The 21115-nt window shown below is 41.3% G+C and overlaps 1 protein-coding gene across 2 annotated transcripts in view; it reads right to left on the reverse strand.

The window, feature by feature from the left end:
- LOC126072106 (zinc finger protein 14-like) overlaps positions 1-18984 on the reverse strand; it is a 33844-nt gene extending 14860 nt beyond the window's left edge. Inside the window, exons 1-2 of one of the 2 annotated variants that reach the window (XM_049876772.1) lie at positions 18238-18984; positions 16624-16872 (exon numbers count right to left, since the gene is read on the reverse strand). In XM_049876772.1, coding sequence (XP_049732729.1) covers positions 16624-16626 — 3 coding nt within the window. In that variant the 5' untranslated portion in view covers positions 16627-16872; positions 18238-18984. The remainder of the gene's footprint in view (positions 1-16623; positions 16873-18237) is intronic. The other variant, XM_049876771.1, reaches the window with a different exon arrangement.
- Positions 18985-21115: the final 2131 nt, after the last annotated feature.

Consider the following 21115-nt stretch of genomic DNA (forward strand, 5'->3'; position numbering starts at 1 on the left):
GGTGCAGGAATCAAGGAGTGGAAATGGGAGTGACACCACTATTACCCCTCTTCACTCATTCACAAAATTTCTGCTTCCTGTCCCCGCAACCCTATGCTCTGCGAGATTAGAGGTCTTAGTCAAAAGGCGGAATGTTCCCACACCTGGTGACAAATCACTGATTCCACTGAACTGGAAACTGAAAAATGCCACCAGGCCAAACTGAGCTCCTTATGTCTCTGGATCAATAGGCAAAGAAGGAAGTTACCATAATGGCTGATATGTTTGATCCTAATTACCTAGAGGAAATTGGATTGGTATTACTAAATATAGGTAAAAAAGAGTATGTCTGGAATACAAGCGATCCCATCGGGCCCTTCTTAGTACTACTGTGCCCTGTGATTAAAGTCAATGAAAAACTACAGCAACACTTTTCCAAAATGACTACTAATGACCCACAACCTTCAGGAATGAAGGTTTGGGTCATCTAACCAGGCAAAGAATGACAACCAGCTGAGGTGCTTGCTGAGGGTAAAGGAATACAGAATGTCTGGTGGAAGAAGGCAGTTCTAAATACCAGCTACAATCACGTGAACAGTTGCATAAACAAGGACTGTATTGTTATGAGTATTCCTTTTTTGCATGTGTTCACCAAATATTTCAGTTTTCTTCACTTATAAAATATAAGATGTAAACAGGGCTAGTGCATTTTCGGTTGTACAGGCATTAGTTGTATCACATTAAGTTCAAGTATGATTTAATAATTTCTATTATTTAGAGATTATGTGTGTTTTAATGAGATGCGTAGAGGTACCAAGTTAACGAGGGGTAGACTGTGATGGTTAAGGTTGTGTGTCAACCTGCTGGGGCCATGATGCTCAGTGGTTTGGCAGTTATGTAATGATGTAATCACCTCCATGATATCTGATATAATGTAATCTCCTCCACGGTGAGATATCTCATGAGAAGCTAATCGGTTGAAACGGACTTTCCTTGGAGATATGGCATGCATCCAATGTATACTGACTTATAGTGATCCCATGTACAACAGAATGAAACACTGCCAGGTGCTACGCCATCCTCACAATTGTTGTTATGCTTGAGCCCATTGTTGCAGCCACTGTGAAAATCCATCTCGTTGAGAATCTTCCTCTTTTTCTTTGCTGACCATATACTTTACAAAGCATGATGTACTTTCTCCAGGAACTGATCTGTCCTGATAACATGCCCAAAGTACGTGAGACTTAGTCTTGCAATCCTTGCTTCTAAAAAGCATTCTGGTTGTACTTCATCCAAGACAGATTTGTTCATTTTTTTGGCAGGCCATGGTATATTCAGGACTCTTCACCCACACAGTTCAAAGGCACCAATTCTCCTTTGGTCTTATTTATCACCCAGCTTTTGCACGCATATAAGTCTTCTGAAAATACAATGGCTTGCATCAGGCACACCGTAGTCTTCAAGGTGACATATTTGACATATTTTCTTTTCAACACTTTGCATCGTTTGATTTCTTGACTGCTGCTTCCATGGGAATTGCTTGTGGATCCAAGTAAAATGAAATCCTGGACAACTTCCATGTTTTCGCTGCTTATCATGATGTGGCTTACTGGTCCAACTGTGAGGATTTTTGTTTTCTTTATGTTGAGGTGTAATGCACACTGAAGGCTGTGGTCTTTAATCTTCATCAGTAAGTGCTTCAACTCCTCTTCACTTTCAGGCAAGCAAGATTGTGTCATCTGCATAATGCAGGTTGTTAATGAGTATTCCTCCAATCCTGATGCAGCGTTCTTCATCATATAGTCCAGCTTCTCGGATTATGTGGTCAGCATACAGACTGAATACGTATGGTGAAAGGATACAACCCTGACACAGACCTTTCCTGACTTTAAACCATGCAGTATCCCCTGTTCTATTCAAATGACCGTCTCATGATCTATGTACATGTTCCTTATGAGCACAATTAGGTGTTCTGCAATTCTCATTCTTCTAAATGTAATCCATGATTTATTATGATCTACACAGTCAAATGCCTTTGCATAGTCAATAAAACACAGGTAAACATCTTTCTGGTGTTCTCTGCTTTCAGCCAGGATCCATCTGACATCGGCAGTGGTATCCTTTGTTCCACATCCTCTTCTGAATCTGGCTTGAAATTCTGGCAGCTCTTTGTCGATGCACTGCTGCAGCCACTTTTAAATTATCTTCAGCAAAACTGAACTTGCATGTGATATAATGGTATTGTTCAATAATTTCCGCATTCGACTGGATCATCTCTCTTTGGAACAGACATAAACATGGATCTCTTCCAGTCCGTTTTCCAGGTAGCTAGCTTCCAAATTTCTTGGCATAGATGAGTGAGTACTTCCAATGCTCCTGCATCCATTTGTTGAAACTTCTCAATTGGTAATGTGTCAACTCCTGGAACCTTGTTTTTTGCCAGTGCCTTCAGTGCAGCTTGGACTTCTTCCTTCAGTACCATCAGTCTACATCATATGCTATCTCCTGAAATGGTTGAACACTGACCAATTCTTTCTGGTACAGTGACTATGTATTCCTTCCATTCATATTAGCCCAAGAGACAGAAAGGGCCACATAAACCAGAGCCTCCATCAGCCTGAGGCCAGAACTAGATGGTGCCTGGCTACCACCAATGACCACCCCAGTGGGGAACACAATGGAGAGTTCCTGATGGAGCAGGAGAAAAGTAAGGATGCAGAACTCAAAGACCAGATTTAATCGTCTGACTGAGACTGGAGGGACCCCAGAAGACATGACCCCAGGACTCTCTGTTAGCCCAAAACTAAAACCATTCCTGAAGCCAACTCTTTCAAAGATTAGACTGGACTATAAGACATAAAATGATTCTCGTTAAGACTGTGCTTCTTAACTCAAGTAGATACATGAGACTAAATACGCAGTTACTGTCCGGAGGCAAGATGAGAAGGCAGACGCGAACAGGAGCTGGCTGAATGACACTGGAAAACTGGGGTGGAAAGGCGGGGTGTGCTGTTGCATTATAGGGAGAACAACTAGGGTCACATAATAATGTGTGTATAAATTTTTGTATGAGAAACTGACTTGAACTGTAAACTTTCACTTAAAGCACAATTTAAAAAAAAAGAATGAAACCACCAGAACCTGATGACTTCACTGCACAGCTCTACCAAACCTTTAAAGAATTCACAGCAACTCTTTTCAAACTCCTCCAAAAATAGATGAAGGAACACTTTCTAACTCATTCTATCAGACAAACATTACTCTGATACAAAACGCAGATACAGATGTGGCCAGAAAAGAAAATGACAAAGCAATGTAACCCAGGAATATAGGCAAAAAAATCCTTACCAAAATACTAGGAAACCTAATATCAATATCCCAGAACGCAAGGATGCTTAAATATTAGAAAATCAATGTAATACACCCCACCAGTAACACGAAGGAAAACACATAATATCTCAAGTGATAAAAAGAAGTATTTCATAAAATCCAACACCCTTTAATGATAAAAACACTCAACATACTAGGAAACAAATGTAAATTTTTTAACATGACAATAGGGATTCATGAAATCCATAGCTAATCTCATATTCACTGGTGAAAGAATGAAAGCTTTTCCCTAAGATCAAGACAGACATGCCGCTCTTCACCAATGCTAGTTGCAGCCAGAGAAATCATGCATGAAAAAGAAATGGCACCCAAAACTATTTTAAGATGACGCAATCATACAGAATGAAAGTCCCAAAAAATACAAAAGAAAGCTATTAGACCTAATAATGGATTTCAGCAAAGTTGTAGAATACAATATTAACATGTAAAAATCAGTTCTATTCATTCATCAAAGCACTATAACAAGAAAGTGAAGAGACAAACAAAAAACTGGAAGCCATATACTAATGGTTTAGTATCCAGCACTTGAATACACATTTCACCAAAAAAGAAATTCAAATGGCCAACAAGGACGTGAAAAGATGTTCAACATCATTAGTAATTTGGAAAATGCAAATCAAAACCACAATGGGGTATCACTTCCCACCCATTAAGATGGTTACCAAGGAAAAAACAGGTATTGGCAAAGATGGGGGAAAACTGGAACCTTCTTCCATTGCTGGTGGGGTTGTAAAATGGTACAGTGGCTGTGGAAAGCAATGTAGTGGTTCCTGAAAGAGTTAAAACATAGAATTTCTACATGATCCCGCAATTTCACTCCTGGGCATATACCCAATAGAACTAAAAGCAGAAACACAAAGAGATACTTGTACAAAGATATTCACTGTGGCTCTATCCACAAGAGCCAAAAGGTGTAAACAGGGTAATTGTCCAACAACAGATGAATGAATAAAGAAAACGTAGTACATATGTACGTAAATACAATGGAATACTACTGAGCCATAAAGAGAAACGAAGTACCGATACATGCTACAATCATGGATGAACCTTGAAAACGTGTTAAGAAAAATAAATCAGTCACAAAAGGACAGATATTGTATGATCCCACTTAAATGAAATATCTAGGAAAGTCAAGTGTATAGATATCAGAGTTTATTACTGGTTACTTTGGGCAGGTAGTAGGGAGTGGGAAATAAAGAAAAAACGATTAGGAGACACTGAGTTTCTGTTAAGGGTGAAGCAAAAATTCAGGACTGGTTAATGACAATGTTTGAACAACATGATGAACACGATGTCACTGAACATGTATTTAATGTATATACAGAAATGTAAAAATGGTAAATGTCTTGTTACATATGTATTTAATATGATTAAAAACAAAACAAAAACACAAAAAAGAAATCAGTTGTGTTTTTAAAAATGATTAAGCAACAATCTGAAAATAAAATTCTGAAAACAATTTCATTTAAAAGAAAGAATACCCAAGGAATAAAAACAACCAAAAAAGTGAAAGACTTTTACGTGAAAAGTATAAAACGTTGCTGAAAAAAATTAATACAGACCCAAACAAATTCACAGACAATCCATCTTCATGGATTGGAAGACTTAATACTGTTAAGATGTCAGTATTACCCAACGTGCTATATAAACAGGAATATAATCACCGTCAAAACTCCAATGCCTTTTAGGCAGAAATGGAGTAGAGGATTCTCAAATTCATATGGAATTCCAAAGGGCCCAAAGAGCCAAAACAATGAAAGAAAGAACTACTATTTGGGATGATGGACATTTCCTGCCATCAAAAATTACTACAAAGCTCCACTTACCAAAACTGTGTTACACTGGTATAAGGATGTACATATAAAATGCAACAGAATTGACAGCCAATAGACCAAATGTACGCTCAACTGATTTTCCATTACGAATGCCAAGATCAGTCAACAGCTAAAGAATCGTCTCTTCAACAAAGGTGCTGGGACAACTAGATTTCCACATGCAAAAGAATGAAGTTCAACCTTACCTCTCACCATATACAAAAAACACACGCACACAAAAAAAGCTAAAAATCAAACCGGTTGCAGTCGAGTCAATTCTAACTCATGGCAATCCCGATGTGTGTAAAGGGTAACTACACTCCATAGGGTTTTCAGGGGCTGTGATCGTTTGTGAGTAGATCACCAGGCCCTTCTTCTGAGGTACTCCTGGGTGGATGCAAACCAGCAACCTTTCAATTAGTAGCTAAGCGCCACCCAGGGAATCTACCATGTACAAAAATTACACCACAATGGATCAACGATCTAACTATAAGAACTTAAAACCATAAAACTCACAGAAGAAAACATGGATAAATCTCCATGACCTTGAATTTAGCAGTGGACTATTAGCTATGACAACTAATCCACGACTGTTTGTGCCACTCAGGGCATCCACCATATGCAAAAATTACATCAAAAGGAATCAATTATCTAAATATAAGAACTAAAACAGTGGTTATTAGCTACAACAACAAAAGGACAAGCTACCAAATTAAAAATGGGTATACCGCACTTGATCAAAATTAAAAATTTTACACATTGAAGAACATTATCAAGTGGTGAAAAGGCAACCTCCAGAATAGAAGAAAATACGTATAAATCAAAGATCTGAAGAGGACTTAATATCTAAGACATATAAGCAGCTCCTACAACTTAACAACAAAAAGATGAACCCATTTAAAAACTTAAATGGACATTTTCCCAAGGAAGATAACTGCCAAAAAGCACATAAAAAGATCCTCAACATCATTAGTCATTAGGGAAATATAAGTCAAATCCGCAAAATGGCATTCCACTTCACAGCCACTAGGATGGTATTATTTTTTTAAAAAAACTGAAAATGACAAGTGTTATCAAGAATGTGGGGAGGGTGAACTCATACTACCAAGAAAGCAATAACACCCTTACTCAGGTCACCTCCCTCATCCAATGTAAAGGGAGTTTTCCTGGGGTGTGGCGTGTACCACCTTTTCTCTGTGAGATGAAAGGGAAGCAAGCAGAGAGTTGGGCACCTCATACCACCAAAAAAACAGTGCCGGGAGCAGAGCACGTCCTTTGGACCTGAGATCCCTGTGTGAAGAAGCTCCTAGTTCCAGGGAACATTGATGAGGAGGCCGACAGACAGAAAGCCTTCCCCCCGAGCGGACACCTTGAATTTGGACTTTTAGCCTGCTTTACTGTGAAGAAATAAATTTTTCCTTGTTAAAACTATCCACTTGTGGTATTTCTCTTACAGCAGCACTAGATAACTAAGAATTTGGTACTGACAGAGTGGGGTGCTGCTCTACCAGGTACCTAAAATGTGGAAGCAGTTTTGAAACTATGAATGAATAGAGTTGCGACAGCAGCAGAGGACCAACAAACGCAGCAAAGAACCTGTAGCGAAAGAGAAGTGGCAGCACCAGAGAACCAACAGCAGCAGAGCCAGGAGACCAGTACAAGACGTCACTGGAGCGGACCCATGGAGCAAGAGAGCTGAGTACCTGTGCGCAGGAGGCTTCCCAGCAGATTGGGGTGCCTCTGGGCACTTATCAGTAGAGCTAGGATTGCTGACCCACACAGCAAGAGAGCTGAGTGCCTGGCAGATGCGGGTGCATAGCCCGAGGGGCTCAGAGGCTAAGGAACCAGGAAGCAGAAGATGAGACAAAGAACACAAGAAGCCAGGCTGCCTCAGTATCAAAAGGTATGAGACCTGAGAGGTTTCAAAGGGTGGACCCATGGCCTCTGGTGTTTCTAAGGATGGAGTCTCCACTCAGATTGACTAAGAGAATGGTGCGCCTAAAGCCGAGGGAGCAGAGTTGCTGTCCCAGTGGGCCTGGAAGGCAGAGCTGAAGCTCAGAGCCAAGAGGCCTCCACTCACAATCCAGAGAATGTGGACAATACCTAGAATCTGGAGTGCAGGGCCATTATGTAAATTGTCTCAGAGAAGAGAGGAGTATTTTCAAAGTTTTGAGGGCTACTGTAATATGTTCTGTTGACTTGTCTGGTGCCTATTATGCTTTCTTTCCTTCCAGTGTCTCCCATTTGTAATGGAAATGTCTAGCTTGTGCCTGTTCTACCCCTGTACCACTGGAAGCAGATAACTTGTATTCTAGATTTCACAGATGAAGAGGAATTTTTGGATTTTGGACCTGGAGTTAATTCAAGACTTTTGCTATTATATGATAGGCTGAATATGTTTTGCATGTTGCAAGGATGTGATTTTTTGAGGGCCAAAGGGTGGAATGTCATAGATTGAATTATGTCCCCCCAAAAATGTGTATATCAATTTGTCTGAGCCACAATTTCCAGCATTGTGTGGTTGTCCTCCATTTCGTGATTGTAATTTTATGTTAAGAGGATTAGGGTGGGATTGTAACACCTTTACTCAGGTCACCTCCCTGATCCAATGTAAAGGGAGTTTTCCTGGGGTGTGGCCTACATCACCTTTTCTCTCTCAAGAGATGAATGGGACACAAGCAGAGAGTTGGGCACCTCATACCACCAAAAAGCAGTGCCGGGAGCAGACCATGTCCTTTGGACTTGAGATCCCTGTGTGAAGAAGCTCCTAGTTCCAGGGAACATTGATGAGGAGGCCGACAGACAGAAAGCCTTCCCCCGGAGCTGACACCTTGAATTTGGACTTTTGGCCTGCTTTACTGTGAAGAAATAAATTTCTCTTTGTTAAAACCAAAAAAAAAAAAAGGTGTGGAGAAATTAGAACCCTCATCCATTGCTAGCAGTAATGTAGAATGATGCATGCGCTGTTGAAAACAATTTGGCAATTCCTCAAGAAGATAAACACAGAATTGCCATTTACCTAGAGTTGTGAAGTGAGTCTCTGATTGGCACAAACTAGTAAGGACAAGGCTACTAACTGAAAGGTTGACAGATTATATCACCTAGAAGTGCCTCGGAAAACAGGCCTGGCGATCTACTTTCAAAAGGTAATGGCCATTGAAAACCCCATGGAGCCTTCTACTCTGAACACATATGGGGTCACCATAAATTGGAATTGACACGACAGCAACTGGTTTTTCTGTTTAGGGATGTGAAGGAGTTATCCAAGTAAATATCTGACAATAGTTTATTCTAGGAAGAGGAAGCATGCCAAACAGTTAGAATGTGCCTTAGCCAAAGTGTGCCAAATGCCAGTTTGATGGTGACAGGAGCATTGTGAGACATGGGAGGGCAATAGTAGAGAAAGTTGGAAAGGTGATTAGGGTAGGTGGACATATGTTCTATGACACCTGTTGGCCATTGTAAAGCCTCTGGCTTTTGAGTGAAACGCATAGCAATTTCAGGCTTTTGAATAGAAGAGGAAAGCGCTGGTGGCGTAGTGGTTAAGTGCTACAGCTGCTAACCAAGAGGTTGGCAGTTCAAATCTGCCAGGTGCTCCTTGGAAACTCTATGGGGCAGTTTTACTCTGTCCTATAGGGTCACTATGAGTCAAAATCGACTCGACAGCAGTGGGTTGGGTTTGGTTTGGAGTAGAAGAGGAAACTGATGTGACAGCTCTTAAAAGATCTTGTGTAGGGGCAAATGCAGAAGCTGGCAGATTTGTGAGAAGGTTATGGCCATAATCTCAAGAACCATTGAGACTGGGGGTCTTAAAAGCCTGAGTAGCCATCTAAGATGCAACACTGGTCTCACCCCTTCGGGAGCAAGGGAAAATGAAGAAAACTAAAGATGCAAGGGAAAGATTAGTCCAAAGAACTAACAGACCACATCTACCACGGCCTCCACCAGACTGAGTCCAGTACAACTAGATGGTGCCTGGCTACCACCACCAACTGCTCTGACAGGGATCAAAACAGAGAGTCCCAGACAGATCTGGAGGAAAATATAGAACAAAATTCTAACTCACAAAAAAAAAGATCAGATTTACTGGTCTGACAGAGACTGGAGAGGCCCTGAGAGTATGGCCCCCAGGCCCCCTTTTAACTCAGTAATGAAGTCATTCCCGAGGTTCACCCTTCAACCAAAGATTAGACAGGCCTATAAAACAAAACAAGACTAAAGGGCACACCAGCCCACCAGCAAGGACTAGAAGGCAGGAGGGAACAGGAAAGCTGGTAAAAGAGAACCCGAGGTAGAGAATGGAAAGTGTTGACATGCCGTGGAGTTGTTAACCAATGTCATAAAACAATATGTGTACTAACTGTTTAATGAGAAACTAGTTCTATAAACCTTCATCTAAAGTACAATAAAACAAAGAAATGTTGAGACTAGAGTGGTGGCAATAAAAGTGAGTTTGCAAGGGATGGTCCCTAGATACTTTCAAGGTAGAGTCAAAAGAACTTCCTTATGGACTAAAGGTTGGTGTTGAGAGAGGTGGCAAGCATGAATCCAAGATTTTTGCCATTGAAAGTGAAAAGGTAGAGTGCCATTACCATAGATGTGAAGCCTGAAGGAAGCACACTTTATGGGAAAGAATGCAGATGTTACTTGGGGTTTGCTGAGGCTGAAATGAGGATACCACATCTAAGATATAGAAAACAAGAAATGTACTTTAAAGAACTGTTTGTAAAGGGAAAGAAGAGTCTGTACAACAGACGGTGTAAGCACAACTGGATTTCCACATGCGAAGGTATTAAGTTGGACCCCTACATGTCACACCATATACAAAAATTAATTCAAAATAGATCAAACAACCTAAATTTAAGAGGTGAGACCATAAAAGCACTCTTCACAATAGTCCCAAATGGAAATTTCCCAAATACTGTCAAAAAATAGAATTGCTAAATTATTACAGTATACCTAGGGCTGCTATAAAAGAAATACCATAAATGGGTGGCTTCAACAAACAGAAATTTATTTTCTCACAGTTTAGGAGGCCTGGTATCCAATTTGGAGTGCTGGCTCTTGAGGAAGGCTTTCCCTCTCAGTCAGCTCTGGAGGAAGGTCCTTCTCTCTTCTGAGCTTCTGCTCCTGGGCAATCTTCACGTGGCTTGGCTGTCTCTTTCCCCATCTCTGCTTGCTCAATTGCTTTTTTACAGTAATCTCTTATTTCCCAAAAAGAGACTGACTCAAGACATACCCTAAACTAATCCTGCTTTATCATTATAACAAAGAAAACGCATTCCCAATGAGCTTGTAACCACAGGCATAGAGGTTAGGATATAACACATAATTTTGGGGACACAATTCAATCCATGACAATGGGCGCATCGATGTAGACAGTGAAAAGTTCAACTATGTTCCAGAACAGCAGGTGAAAAACAAGAATATCCAGTATTCCATTCCTAACAAACCTTATCCTAGAGATTTTAACCAGTACATTCCCTTCAAAAAAAAAAAAAAAGTATTAAGCATTTTAAAGGGAAAAAACCACAGCCTGTTCAATTTTATAGCATAAATAAATAACATACATACAGAATCCCAAAAGAACACACAGATGATTCTAGAACTCAGAAATTTAAGCATGTTTTTCAGGTTGGAAAATATCAATGTAAGGTTTATTTTACATATTTATATACACTAGTTCAAAGCAGTTGAAAAATTAAACTCGAATGGAAAACACAGGAGGTAGAGCAAGATGGTGAAGTGAGTGGATGCTCCCATTTACTCCCCCAGCAATTAACTCACTAAACAATAAATCAAACTAAGCACAGCCTGAGATCTCAGAACTCCAAACAGAAGCTGAGGAACTGGAGAGTCGGGGTGGGTCCAAAAGTTGGGGAGAAGAGGATGGAGATTGCCAAAGAAGCCAGGAGATCCTACCAGCTAACAACAGGAATACTCGTTCACTGCAGCCATGTTGGGATGGGGATGGGTAATACCCCAAAAAGGGAACACAGAAAAGGAGCTAATCTGAGGAAGCTCTAGCCCGAGTTTTGAAGCGGCACAAATTGGCCATGGTATTTTGCAGCCCATACTGATCTCAAATAAAAGAGACTTTAAATCAAAATGTATTAAAAGAGATAAAGATGGACATTACACAATGAAAGGGTCAATTCAGCAAGAAAACATAACAACTATAAATACATAGGTACCTAATAGCAATGCACCAAAATATACGAAACAAATTCTGAGTAATACGAAAGGAGAAATAGACAACTCCATAATAACTGTAGGGGACTTCAACACACCATGTTCAATTATAGACACTTCAAATACCTAAAAAGAATATCACTAAGGACACTGAGACCTTAAATAAAACCATCAGCCAAGTGGATCTAATGGATATATTAGAACAATACACATCCTTCTCCAACGCACATAGATCTTTTCCAGAACAGACCATACGTTAGGACACAAGACAAATCTCAACAAATTTAAAAAGACTGAAATCGCACAAAGCATCTTCTCTGACCACAACGATACGAAGCTGATATTCGACAACAGGATAAATAAGGAAAAAAGAATAAATACATGGAAATTAAATAATACACTACTAAAACAAATTGGAACGTGGAGTGTATGAAGTATGAATCCACGAAGATTAGAAATCGTCAAAAATAAAATGGAACACATAAATATCAATATCCTAGGCTGAAACAGACTGATATTGGCCATGTTGAATCGGATGATCATATGGGTCTACTATGCTGGGAATGACCAAAGAGGAATGGCATTGCATTCATCGTCAAAAACATCATTTCAAGATCTATCCCAAGGTACAACAGATGGGATAATATCCATAAGCCTACAGGGAAGAACAGTTAATACGACTATCGTTCAAATCTGAACATCACCCACTAAGGCCCAAGATGAAGAAATTTAAGATTTTTACCAACTTCTGCAGTCTGAAATTGGTCGAACATGCAATCAGGATGTGTTGATAATTACTGGTGATTGAAATGTGAAAGTTGGAAACAAAGAAGGATCGGTAGTCGGAAAATACTACCTTGTGATAGAAACAATGCTGGAGATCACATGAGAGAATTTTGCAAGACCAATAACTTCTTCACTGCAAACACATTTTTCAACAACATAAATGATGACCATACACGTGGACCTTGCCAGGTGGAATACACAGGAATCAAATCTGGCTACATCTGTAGAAAAGAGACGATGGAAAGGCTTAATATCATCAGTCGGAACAAGGCCAGAGACCAACTACAGAATAGACCATCAACTGCTCATATGCAAATTCAAGTCGAAACTGAAAAAAATTAAAAGAAGTCCACAAGAACCAAAATACGGCCATGACTATATCCCACCTGAATTTGAAGACCATGTCAAGAACGGATTTGACACGTTGAACACTAATGACCAAATACAAGTTGTGAAACGACATAAAGGACATCATACACAAAGAAAGCAAAGGGTCACTGAAAAGGCAGGAATGAATAGACCAAAATGAATGACAGAAGAGATTCTGAAACTTGCTATTGAAGTAGAGTAGCTAAACTGAATGGAAGAAACAATGAAGTAAAAGAGCTGAACAGAAGATTTCAAAAGGTGGCTTAAGAAGACAAAGTACTATAATGAAATGCGCAAAGACCTGGAGTTAGAAAACCAAAGGGGGACAACACACTCAGTATTTCTCAAGCTGAAAGAACTGAAGAAATAATTGAAGCCTCGAGTTACAATTTTGAAGGATACTATGGGGAAAATATTGAATAAAGCAGGAAGCATCAAAAGAAGATGAAGAATACACAGAGACACTGTGCCAAAAAGAACTGGTCGGCATTCAACCATTTCAGGAGGTAGCATATGATCAAGAACAGGATGGTACTGAAGGAAGAAGTCCAAGGAATTGTCAAAGACATGGCTCCATGAATTGATGGAATACCAACTGAAATGTATCAACAGATACAGTGCTGGAGGTGCTCACTCATCTATGCCAAGAAATTTGGAAGACAGCTACCTGGCCAACTGAGGAAGAGATCTGTATTTGTGTCCATTCTAAAGAAAGGTAATCCAACAAAATGCAAAAATTATCGAATAATGTCATTAATATCACACACAAGTAAAATTTTGCCAAAGGTAATTCAAAAACGGTTGCAGCAAAACACTGACAGGGAACTGCCAGAAATTCAAGCCGGATTCAAAAGGGAACGTGGAACAAGGGATATCATTGCTGAAGTCAGATGAATCTTGGTTAAAAGCACAGAATATGAGAAACCTGTCCACCTGTGTTTTATTAACTATGCAAACGCATTTGACTGTGTAGATCATAACAAATTATGGAAAATACTACAGAGAATGGGAATTTCAGAATAGCTCATTGTGCTCAGGAGGAACCTGTACACAGAATAAGAGGCAGTCGTTCAAAAAGAACAATGGGATACTGCATGGTTTAAAATCAGGAAAGGTGTGTGTCAGGGTTGTATCCTTTCACCATACTTATTCAATCTGTATGCTGAGCAAGTTAAGTCAAGAAGCTGGACTATGTGAAGAATGTGGCATCAGGATTGGTGAATATTAACAACCTGCATTATGTAGACGACACAACCTTGCTTGCTGAAAGTCAAGAGGACTTGAAACACTGAGGAAGGTCAGTGAATACAGCCTTCAGTATGGATTACACCTCAACATAAAAACAAACATCCTCACAACTGGACCAATAAGCAACATCATGAGGAAACAATGAAGTTGCTGACAATTTCATTTTACTTGGATTCACGATTAATGCTCACGGAAGGAGCAGTTAAGAAATCAAACGACATATTGCATTGAGCAATTCTACCGCAAAAGCCCTCTTTAAAGTGTTGAAAAGATGCTACTTTGTAGACTAACGTGTGCCTGACCCAAGCCATATTCTCAAAAGCCTCATAAGCATGTGAAAGCTAGACGATGAATAAAGAAGACAGAATAAGAAACATGACTCTGAATTACAGTGTTGGCAAAGACTCGGCTGCCAGAAAAAACGAACAAGTCCATTTTGGAAGAAGTACAGTCAGAGCACGCCTCTGAAGCGAGAATGGTGAGACTTCATCTCATGTAGTATGGACAGGTTATCAAGATGGACCAGTTCCTGGAGAAGGATATAATCCTTATCAAGATAGAGGGTCAGTGAAAAAGACGAAGACCCTCAAAGGAGTGGACTGACACAGTAGCTGCAACAATGGGCTAAAACATAGGAAGGACTGTGAGGATGGCGCAGGATCGGGCAGTGTTTCATTCTGTTGTTCACAGGGTCACTACGAGTCAGATCGACTAGATGACACCTAACAATAGTTACCTTCAGGTTAATGAGATCAGGCCAGGACACACTGGGAGGCTCTAAGAACACCCCAAGTGTTATTTATAATCAGGTGTTCATATTAGTGTTATTAAAACATTACATGAAAAGTTTTATGCATTCTTTGTTTATAATGTATTTTATAATAGAAAACTTAAAGCATTATTTAAAACCTGGAAAGAAATGTGATCTTCATATATTAATTTTACCTAGTAATGTGACAATCCCTTTATTTTGATTTAACTTGTATTAGATCACAAGAGCTTTGAGTCCACAATTTTTTATGCCTAAATCTTAAAAATTTAAACTTATAAAATACAGTAAGGTTTGTAAAACAAAATACTAGAGACCATGGAAGTGTCCATCCACGATGGTGAGGCTAAAAAAACAACCACCACCAATAATAACAACAAAAATCGGTAAAATCTAAGATCCATTAAATGCAGTATTATGGAATTTTATAAAACTTTACGTTTAAGCTGTCTATGTATTGTTATGAACAAATCTCCAGAACAATCTGTGAACGGTAAAAAGCAAATATAAATTCCATACGATCTTATGTGCAACAAAGTAGGAGAAATAAAAATTTCTAGTTCTAATTTCTTACGTTACATACAGAAATACTGGCAAGGTGCTTAAGATATTTTACAATAAAGCCAGCTATCTAGCAATAGCTGCTGGAAAAACAAAACAGTCTAGAGGAGCCAAGAGTTTGAACAACTCTGATAAAGTATCCTTTTTAAGTTCATAACGAGATTCGAACTCTGAAGGCATTATCTATTGGAAAATACAGTAATATGCATTTACTTTTAAACGTGATATAAATCAAATCTGATACTTAATGTGTTTCTAAGGAAATTCCATTCAAATGTACAAAACCATTTAAGATGTAATCACCTAGGACCTAACTGTTATTAAACTGTCTAATGTATTTGAACAAATCATAAAAATGTAAGTCTGAGATCTCTTTCTAAATAGTGACCAGAGGCATCAATCTGGACTTCCGCTTTATCTCAGTCAGCATGTTTCTAAAATGGTTGGAAGATTTAAAACATTAGGAGTTCCTATGTGACATGGTAAATGTGATACAAATTTTAAGGATTCTTCTCAAGATTTAGGTAAGCTTTAGAGTAACTTTCACATCAGTAAATAGGCATGTATCTGTGTGAGAATGTTTTATAACTATTAAATGGAAAAATTCTTAGTAGAAACATAACAACCTGAATCCATAATTTGCCTCCAGTGGAAACTGCAACCCTGAGAAGTTAAATACAACCATCCCCCATCCTGAGCTTCTTTATCAAAAAAAAAAAAAAAACCACTCTTAGATTCTAATCTAAGACAGTGAGGAGCAGTGAAATAATTTAGGAGTTTAGTACCAGCTCTAGGCAGAATCAGGTTGGGAAGACAGGGGCCAGGATTGGGTACCATACTTCTCACACACCTGAAAGCCTCAACCAAAACCACCACCCACTGCGGGGGAAAAAATGATGGATTTGGAGACCCTACACATGATCTAGCTGGACTCACTCTCCTGCTCATTCCCTTGGTGAGGTCATGAGCATGCCAAGCCTCACACAGGACCCACAAAGAGTCAGGGTCCTCCCCTGAATAACTCTCTCTCTCATCCTTTACTCCCTTACACTGTGTGAAAGTTGGAGCTACAGTATCAGAACTGTACAGAAAAGCCTGCAGTTCCTGGGGGAAGCCAAGAACAGTTTGCAATGATAGGACAAGGATGGCTCTGGAGGGCCTGGGGCTCAGTCTCCTCAACCGCAGCTGCTCCATCTTCAGACTCTGCTCAGGAGATTCCATCATTCAACGCAGACAGTGCACCAAGACCCAGGGTGGGAGGGTAAAGCCCCATGGTGCCAACTTGGAAGTCACAGAAGGAAGGTGATTCAGGCATTCAAGGCTAAAACACCATAGGTGTGTGGAGACAGTGCCCTGTGACAACAGCACTTTTTAGAATTTACACCTTGGCCTCTTCCGCCACCTTTTACACCACAGAAATACATGGAACACGGAGCACACAGTTGGTTCCCCATGATATCATATTTAGCCTCACCCCTTTATGCTAAGAATAACCCAGTTCTCAGTAGTACTCACCATTTCCTGGCTCCAGCCTCTGCGAGTCTAAGTGAAAGTCCTCTTTGAGCCCAAAAAGCCAATTAAAGCAAGAGGGATGGGAGTGACAGCTAGGCCACTATGCAGTCCAGAGGCAGATGAATAGTGTTTCGTCTACAAAGCCAATCAGCACTTGAAATCCTTACTTGCAGTTTACAGATGTGTAAGATGTCTGACATAGACCCCCAGCTGCCTAGATTGGACCAGTCCTTCCAGAGCCACACCTGGGACCTGAAATGGAAGAAAATGGGAGGTACGGTTGGGGGAGACAGTATTGAGTAAGCAGGGGTAACAGGCTCTTGGCTCCAACTCTTTCCCTGGGCAGGCTTTCTCCCAGGCTTAAGGTATTGCTCCACCTTAAGGGTATTTATGTTCTTCATGCAGCTCTACAGTTTTCAACGTTAGGGCAAGGATATCACAAATAGAGCAATTTCCTCATCCCAGAGCATGAAAAGCATCCACGCCTGGACAGGCATGAAAACTTGAACCTGATTTCCCCCTGGGTATCAAAGGCCCACGGTTCAGACTGTGGTTTCACCTGGGTATCTGTGCTCCCTCTAAATTCGTATGAACATTTATATTTGATATCAACAAGGGTGAATTTTCAGTGAGAATGTATTTTTCCAGTTTGGTCAATGAATCCATCATGATTCCTTAATTTTTCATTATTGGCAGTTAAACTTTTTTTTTTTTTTTTGGTAAGATGTCGTCACCACTTTTCCTGTCAATTTTGCAATAAACATTTCTTTCTTCCTTATAAGATCTCCCTCCCGCCCCACTCCCCCCGTAGAGAGCTACACAGAAGCCTGATTATGTAAGATCTTGTTACCAAAAGTAAAATATATGGCTTTCACTCTACACGGGATTGATATCATGGCAATGTAGACAGGTATGCAAGCATTTCAAAGATTAAATGCCAACCCTAGGTAGGGATAACTCATAGAAACCAAATCACCTTTGAGAAACTGCAGTGAGGAAAGTGGACTCTTGAAAGTAAATCGATCTGGGTCAAGTGGTTATTAATAGGGAAAGAAAATAACAAGACTAATTCCATAATAGCAACTCCAATGAATCACAATTCTAAACATTACAAAAATAGACTATGTTAATAACTTTGGAGTTAGCAAAGATTTCTCAAACACGACTGTAACAATGTAACAAAAATCAAATCCTCTGCCATCAGTCAATCTCAACTAATAAAAAAAAAATAGCGACCGTATAATACAGGGTAAAGCTAGCTGCCCCATAAGCTTTCCAAAGCCATAAATCTTTCCGGAAGCCGGCTGCCACATCTTTCTCCGCCCAGTGGCTGGCAGATATGCGGCCAGCGCTTAGCACCGGGGCTCCTTAACAATTAAAAGCCGGGGGAGGAGGGGGGCATGTTTCACAGTAATCTTAACTTTTTTTTATAATCACGAAAAACTTGACAAATGTCCTTGCTTGCTGAGGCACAGAAATGCAATGAAGCATGGTGCGGGGCAAACTGGAGGAGGTGGGGGCAGCACGTATAGCGTCGGACTCCCTACCCTGGGTTTCACTGAGGCTTGTGACTTTGTATTTCTCACAATCTCCCAGCTTCGGGGCGATCCCACCTACCTGGCCGTCCCGACCTCGGCCGTGCAGGAGTACTGAGCCGGGGCTGTCAGAGCAGGCGCTTCGCTGCGCCGGCAGCCGAGTCTGAAGCCGCGGGAAAGAGGAGGCTCCAGGCGAAGTCCGGCTAGTAGGGCTCCCGCGGCTCTGGACCATCCAGGGAGGCCGGAAAGGCCAGGACTGGGCGGGAGCGGAGCCACTTCCTTAGAACCCCAACAAGCCTCGGTGTCCGGCGTGCTGCACCTGGTCCCGGGCCAGGCCAGACGCCCACGGCGATGAAAAGGAACCTCACACACCAGCAGGACCTCTACGAAATAAGGCTACGGGCCGCGCACGCGCAGTTCCCCTTCTGAGCTCTGCGCCAAACGGCGCAGGAAGGGCCGGATTCCGCGTGGGGACGCAGAGGGCTCCGCCCAGTGGCTGGGACGTTCACTTTCCCTTGGACTTGGGGTCTGCCTCTTGTTTTTATTTCCTCCACACACAAAAAAAGCCTTAAGCCAGAAAAACCATTGCCATGTAGTCAATCCCGATTCACAGCGACACTATAGGACAGAGTACAACGGCCCCGTGGGGTTTCCTAAGGCTGTAATTTTTAAGGAAGCGGAGGTAAGCCGGCAAGGGAGTTGTTGAGAGAGGCGGGGAGAGCTCAGCTGAGGCAGCTAGAAACCGAGAAAGACGAAGCCAGTCGAAGAGAGGCGGGTTGAACAGAACGGGGAGTGGCCTAGGGAGCCGAGACTAGGCTGAAATTGACGAGACCAGCCGAAGAGTGGCGGAGAGAGCCGAGGCCAGGCGGAGAGAGCTGAGGAGAGTTGGGAGAGGCAAAGGGAGCCGAGATCAGGCGGAGATTGCCGATCACAGCCAGGAATGGCGGAGAAAGACGAGGCTCGGGGAGAAAGCCAGCCCATGCCAAGCCGAGAAGTGGCGGAGAGGGCCGGAAGGAGGCGAAGGGACCTGAGATCCGGTGGAGATTACCGAGAAAAGCCGGAGAGTGCCGGGAAGAACCGAGTCTAGCCGATTTGTGGCGGAGAGAATGCAGACTAAAGGAAGAGAGCCCCGCTGAGGCGGGGAGTGGTAGAGAAAACCAATGTCAGGTGGAGAGAGCCCAGCGGAGAAGAGGCTGAGGCGGGGGAAGGACTGAGAGCTTGGAGAGTAGGCGGAAAAGTACCAGATATCTGTATCTGCATGTTTTCTATTTTACTAACAGACCCTCTTCTGCTTCCACAACGAATTTGGTGAAAATAAATTTTGTACTCTTCTTGTAGGCAGTCGTTACCGCAAAACAAGGATTCAGGCAGCCTGCCGTAAAGCCAATACTGAGACAGGGGTGAGGTAAGCAGCAAGAGTGCTTTATTGTATATTGGTACACAAGAGACAGAGGCGAATGGGCTCCTCCAAAATCTGTCTGTTTGCCAGAGACCGACCGGAGGGTTTTATAGGGTTAGGGCTTAGGCTTGAAGAATCTGGAATCTGTCAGTTGTTCTCTGAGATGGTTTCGGTCACAAGATGGGCCCCCATTGTCGGGTTGTCTCGTCCCAGATTGTTGTTCTGCTTCTTCAAGAGGAACATAGAGAATAGGAGAGAGAAGAGAGGAAACAAACCACAAATCACAAAATCACTGGGGTATGCAAAAGCAAGCCATGGAGAAACAATGCTATAGTACCCAGGATGTTAGCTGCCTACAATCTCTTTCTCACGCTGCCCCTTTCACAATCACTGAGTTTCACTGGCAATGTTATACATGCTGTTTTTTCTCAAATCATATAAATGAGATAGCAACAGGCTATTGGGATTTGTATCTCATTATTAACCAAAAACCAACAAAGCTTGGATGTTGTGATTACGCCTCTATTCCATTCTTATGTTACCCGGTGCAAACCCCAGGTTCTTACTCAACATGACTGGTATTGGCCAATAAACGAGAAATCAAAGTGAAAGAACAGAAAAGGCACCTTTATTTTGTTGTACAAGGAAATGGAGTCAGTCGGTGCTTACTGCTGCCAAGACTGCTCACCAAGGGCAGGCAGGCAGGTTACTTTAAAGGGGTTTATAGGTAGAGAGTTCATACAAGTTATGTCAGCAACATTCTTAACCATACTACATAGGCACAATGGGTTTTACATACAACTTCCAAGCAACAGCAGGATTCAAATGCAAAGCTGAGGCGGGGAGCCCAGAAAAGGAGACAATTCAGCAATACAACACTGTAGGGGAGGAAGCCAGGTAAAAAATACAGGCCTGTGGGGGTTCTGTCTCACTCCCATTCCTTTTTGGACATTGGTCATTCAAGACCAGTGTCCATTTTGAACTATAGCCAGGCTTAGAATTATTTGGCATATTTTTAGAGAGAGGCAAATATTGAACTTAGGCTACTGACCTCTTGTTGCCTTGTAACTATTTACTAAATATTAAAAGAAAAAGAGTGGCTTTTCTGCCCTATGTATGTGATTGTCTCCCTTTTTAATTCGGATTGTGTTAGCTATTGTCTTTATATCTCAGGGCCCAGTTGATGTGTCTTTATGAGTCTTTGTGAGTCCAGCTCCAGCTGGGTCACATTCTCTATGCTCAAGGACAGGGAATAATGATTTCAATATTATTTTTTAAATCATTCCCTCTTGTTGCTTGGAGATTGGAAATAACACATGATGATGAATACCTGGACTTATTCGAGCTCCTAAATGGCAGCCATTGCAGGCTTTTTAAACTCACAGTGCTGGTTTTCCACCGGATACCATTTGACTCTTCACCAGGATGTTAAGAAAGAGCCATGTTCTCAGTGGCATTGCCGGAGTAAGCAGACTCAATGTATATCAACATTTTAGCCCGAGGCCACCTTTTGCCCTTTTAGATGTGTAAGACAATAGAAGATAAATTTTATTATGCCTAA

This window comes from Elephas maximus, chromosome 3 (genome assembly GCF_024166365.1).
Source record: "Elephas maximus indicus isolate mEleMax1 chromosome 3, mEleMax1 primary haplotype, whole genome shotgun sequence".
In the NCBI taxonomy this organism is placed as follows: Eukaryota; Metazoa; Chordata; class Mammalia; order Proboscidea; family Elephantidae; genus Elephas; species Elephas maximus.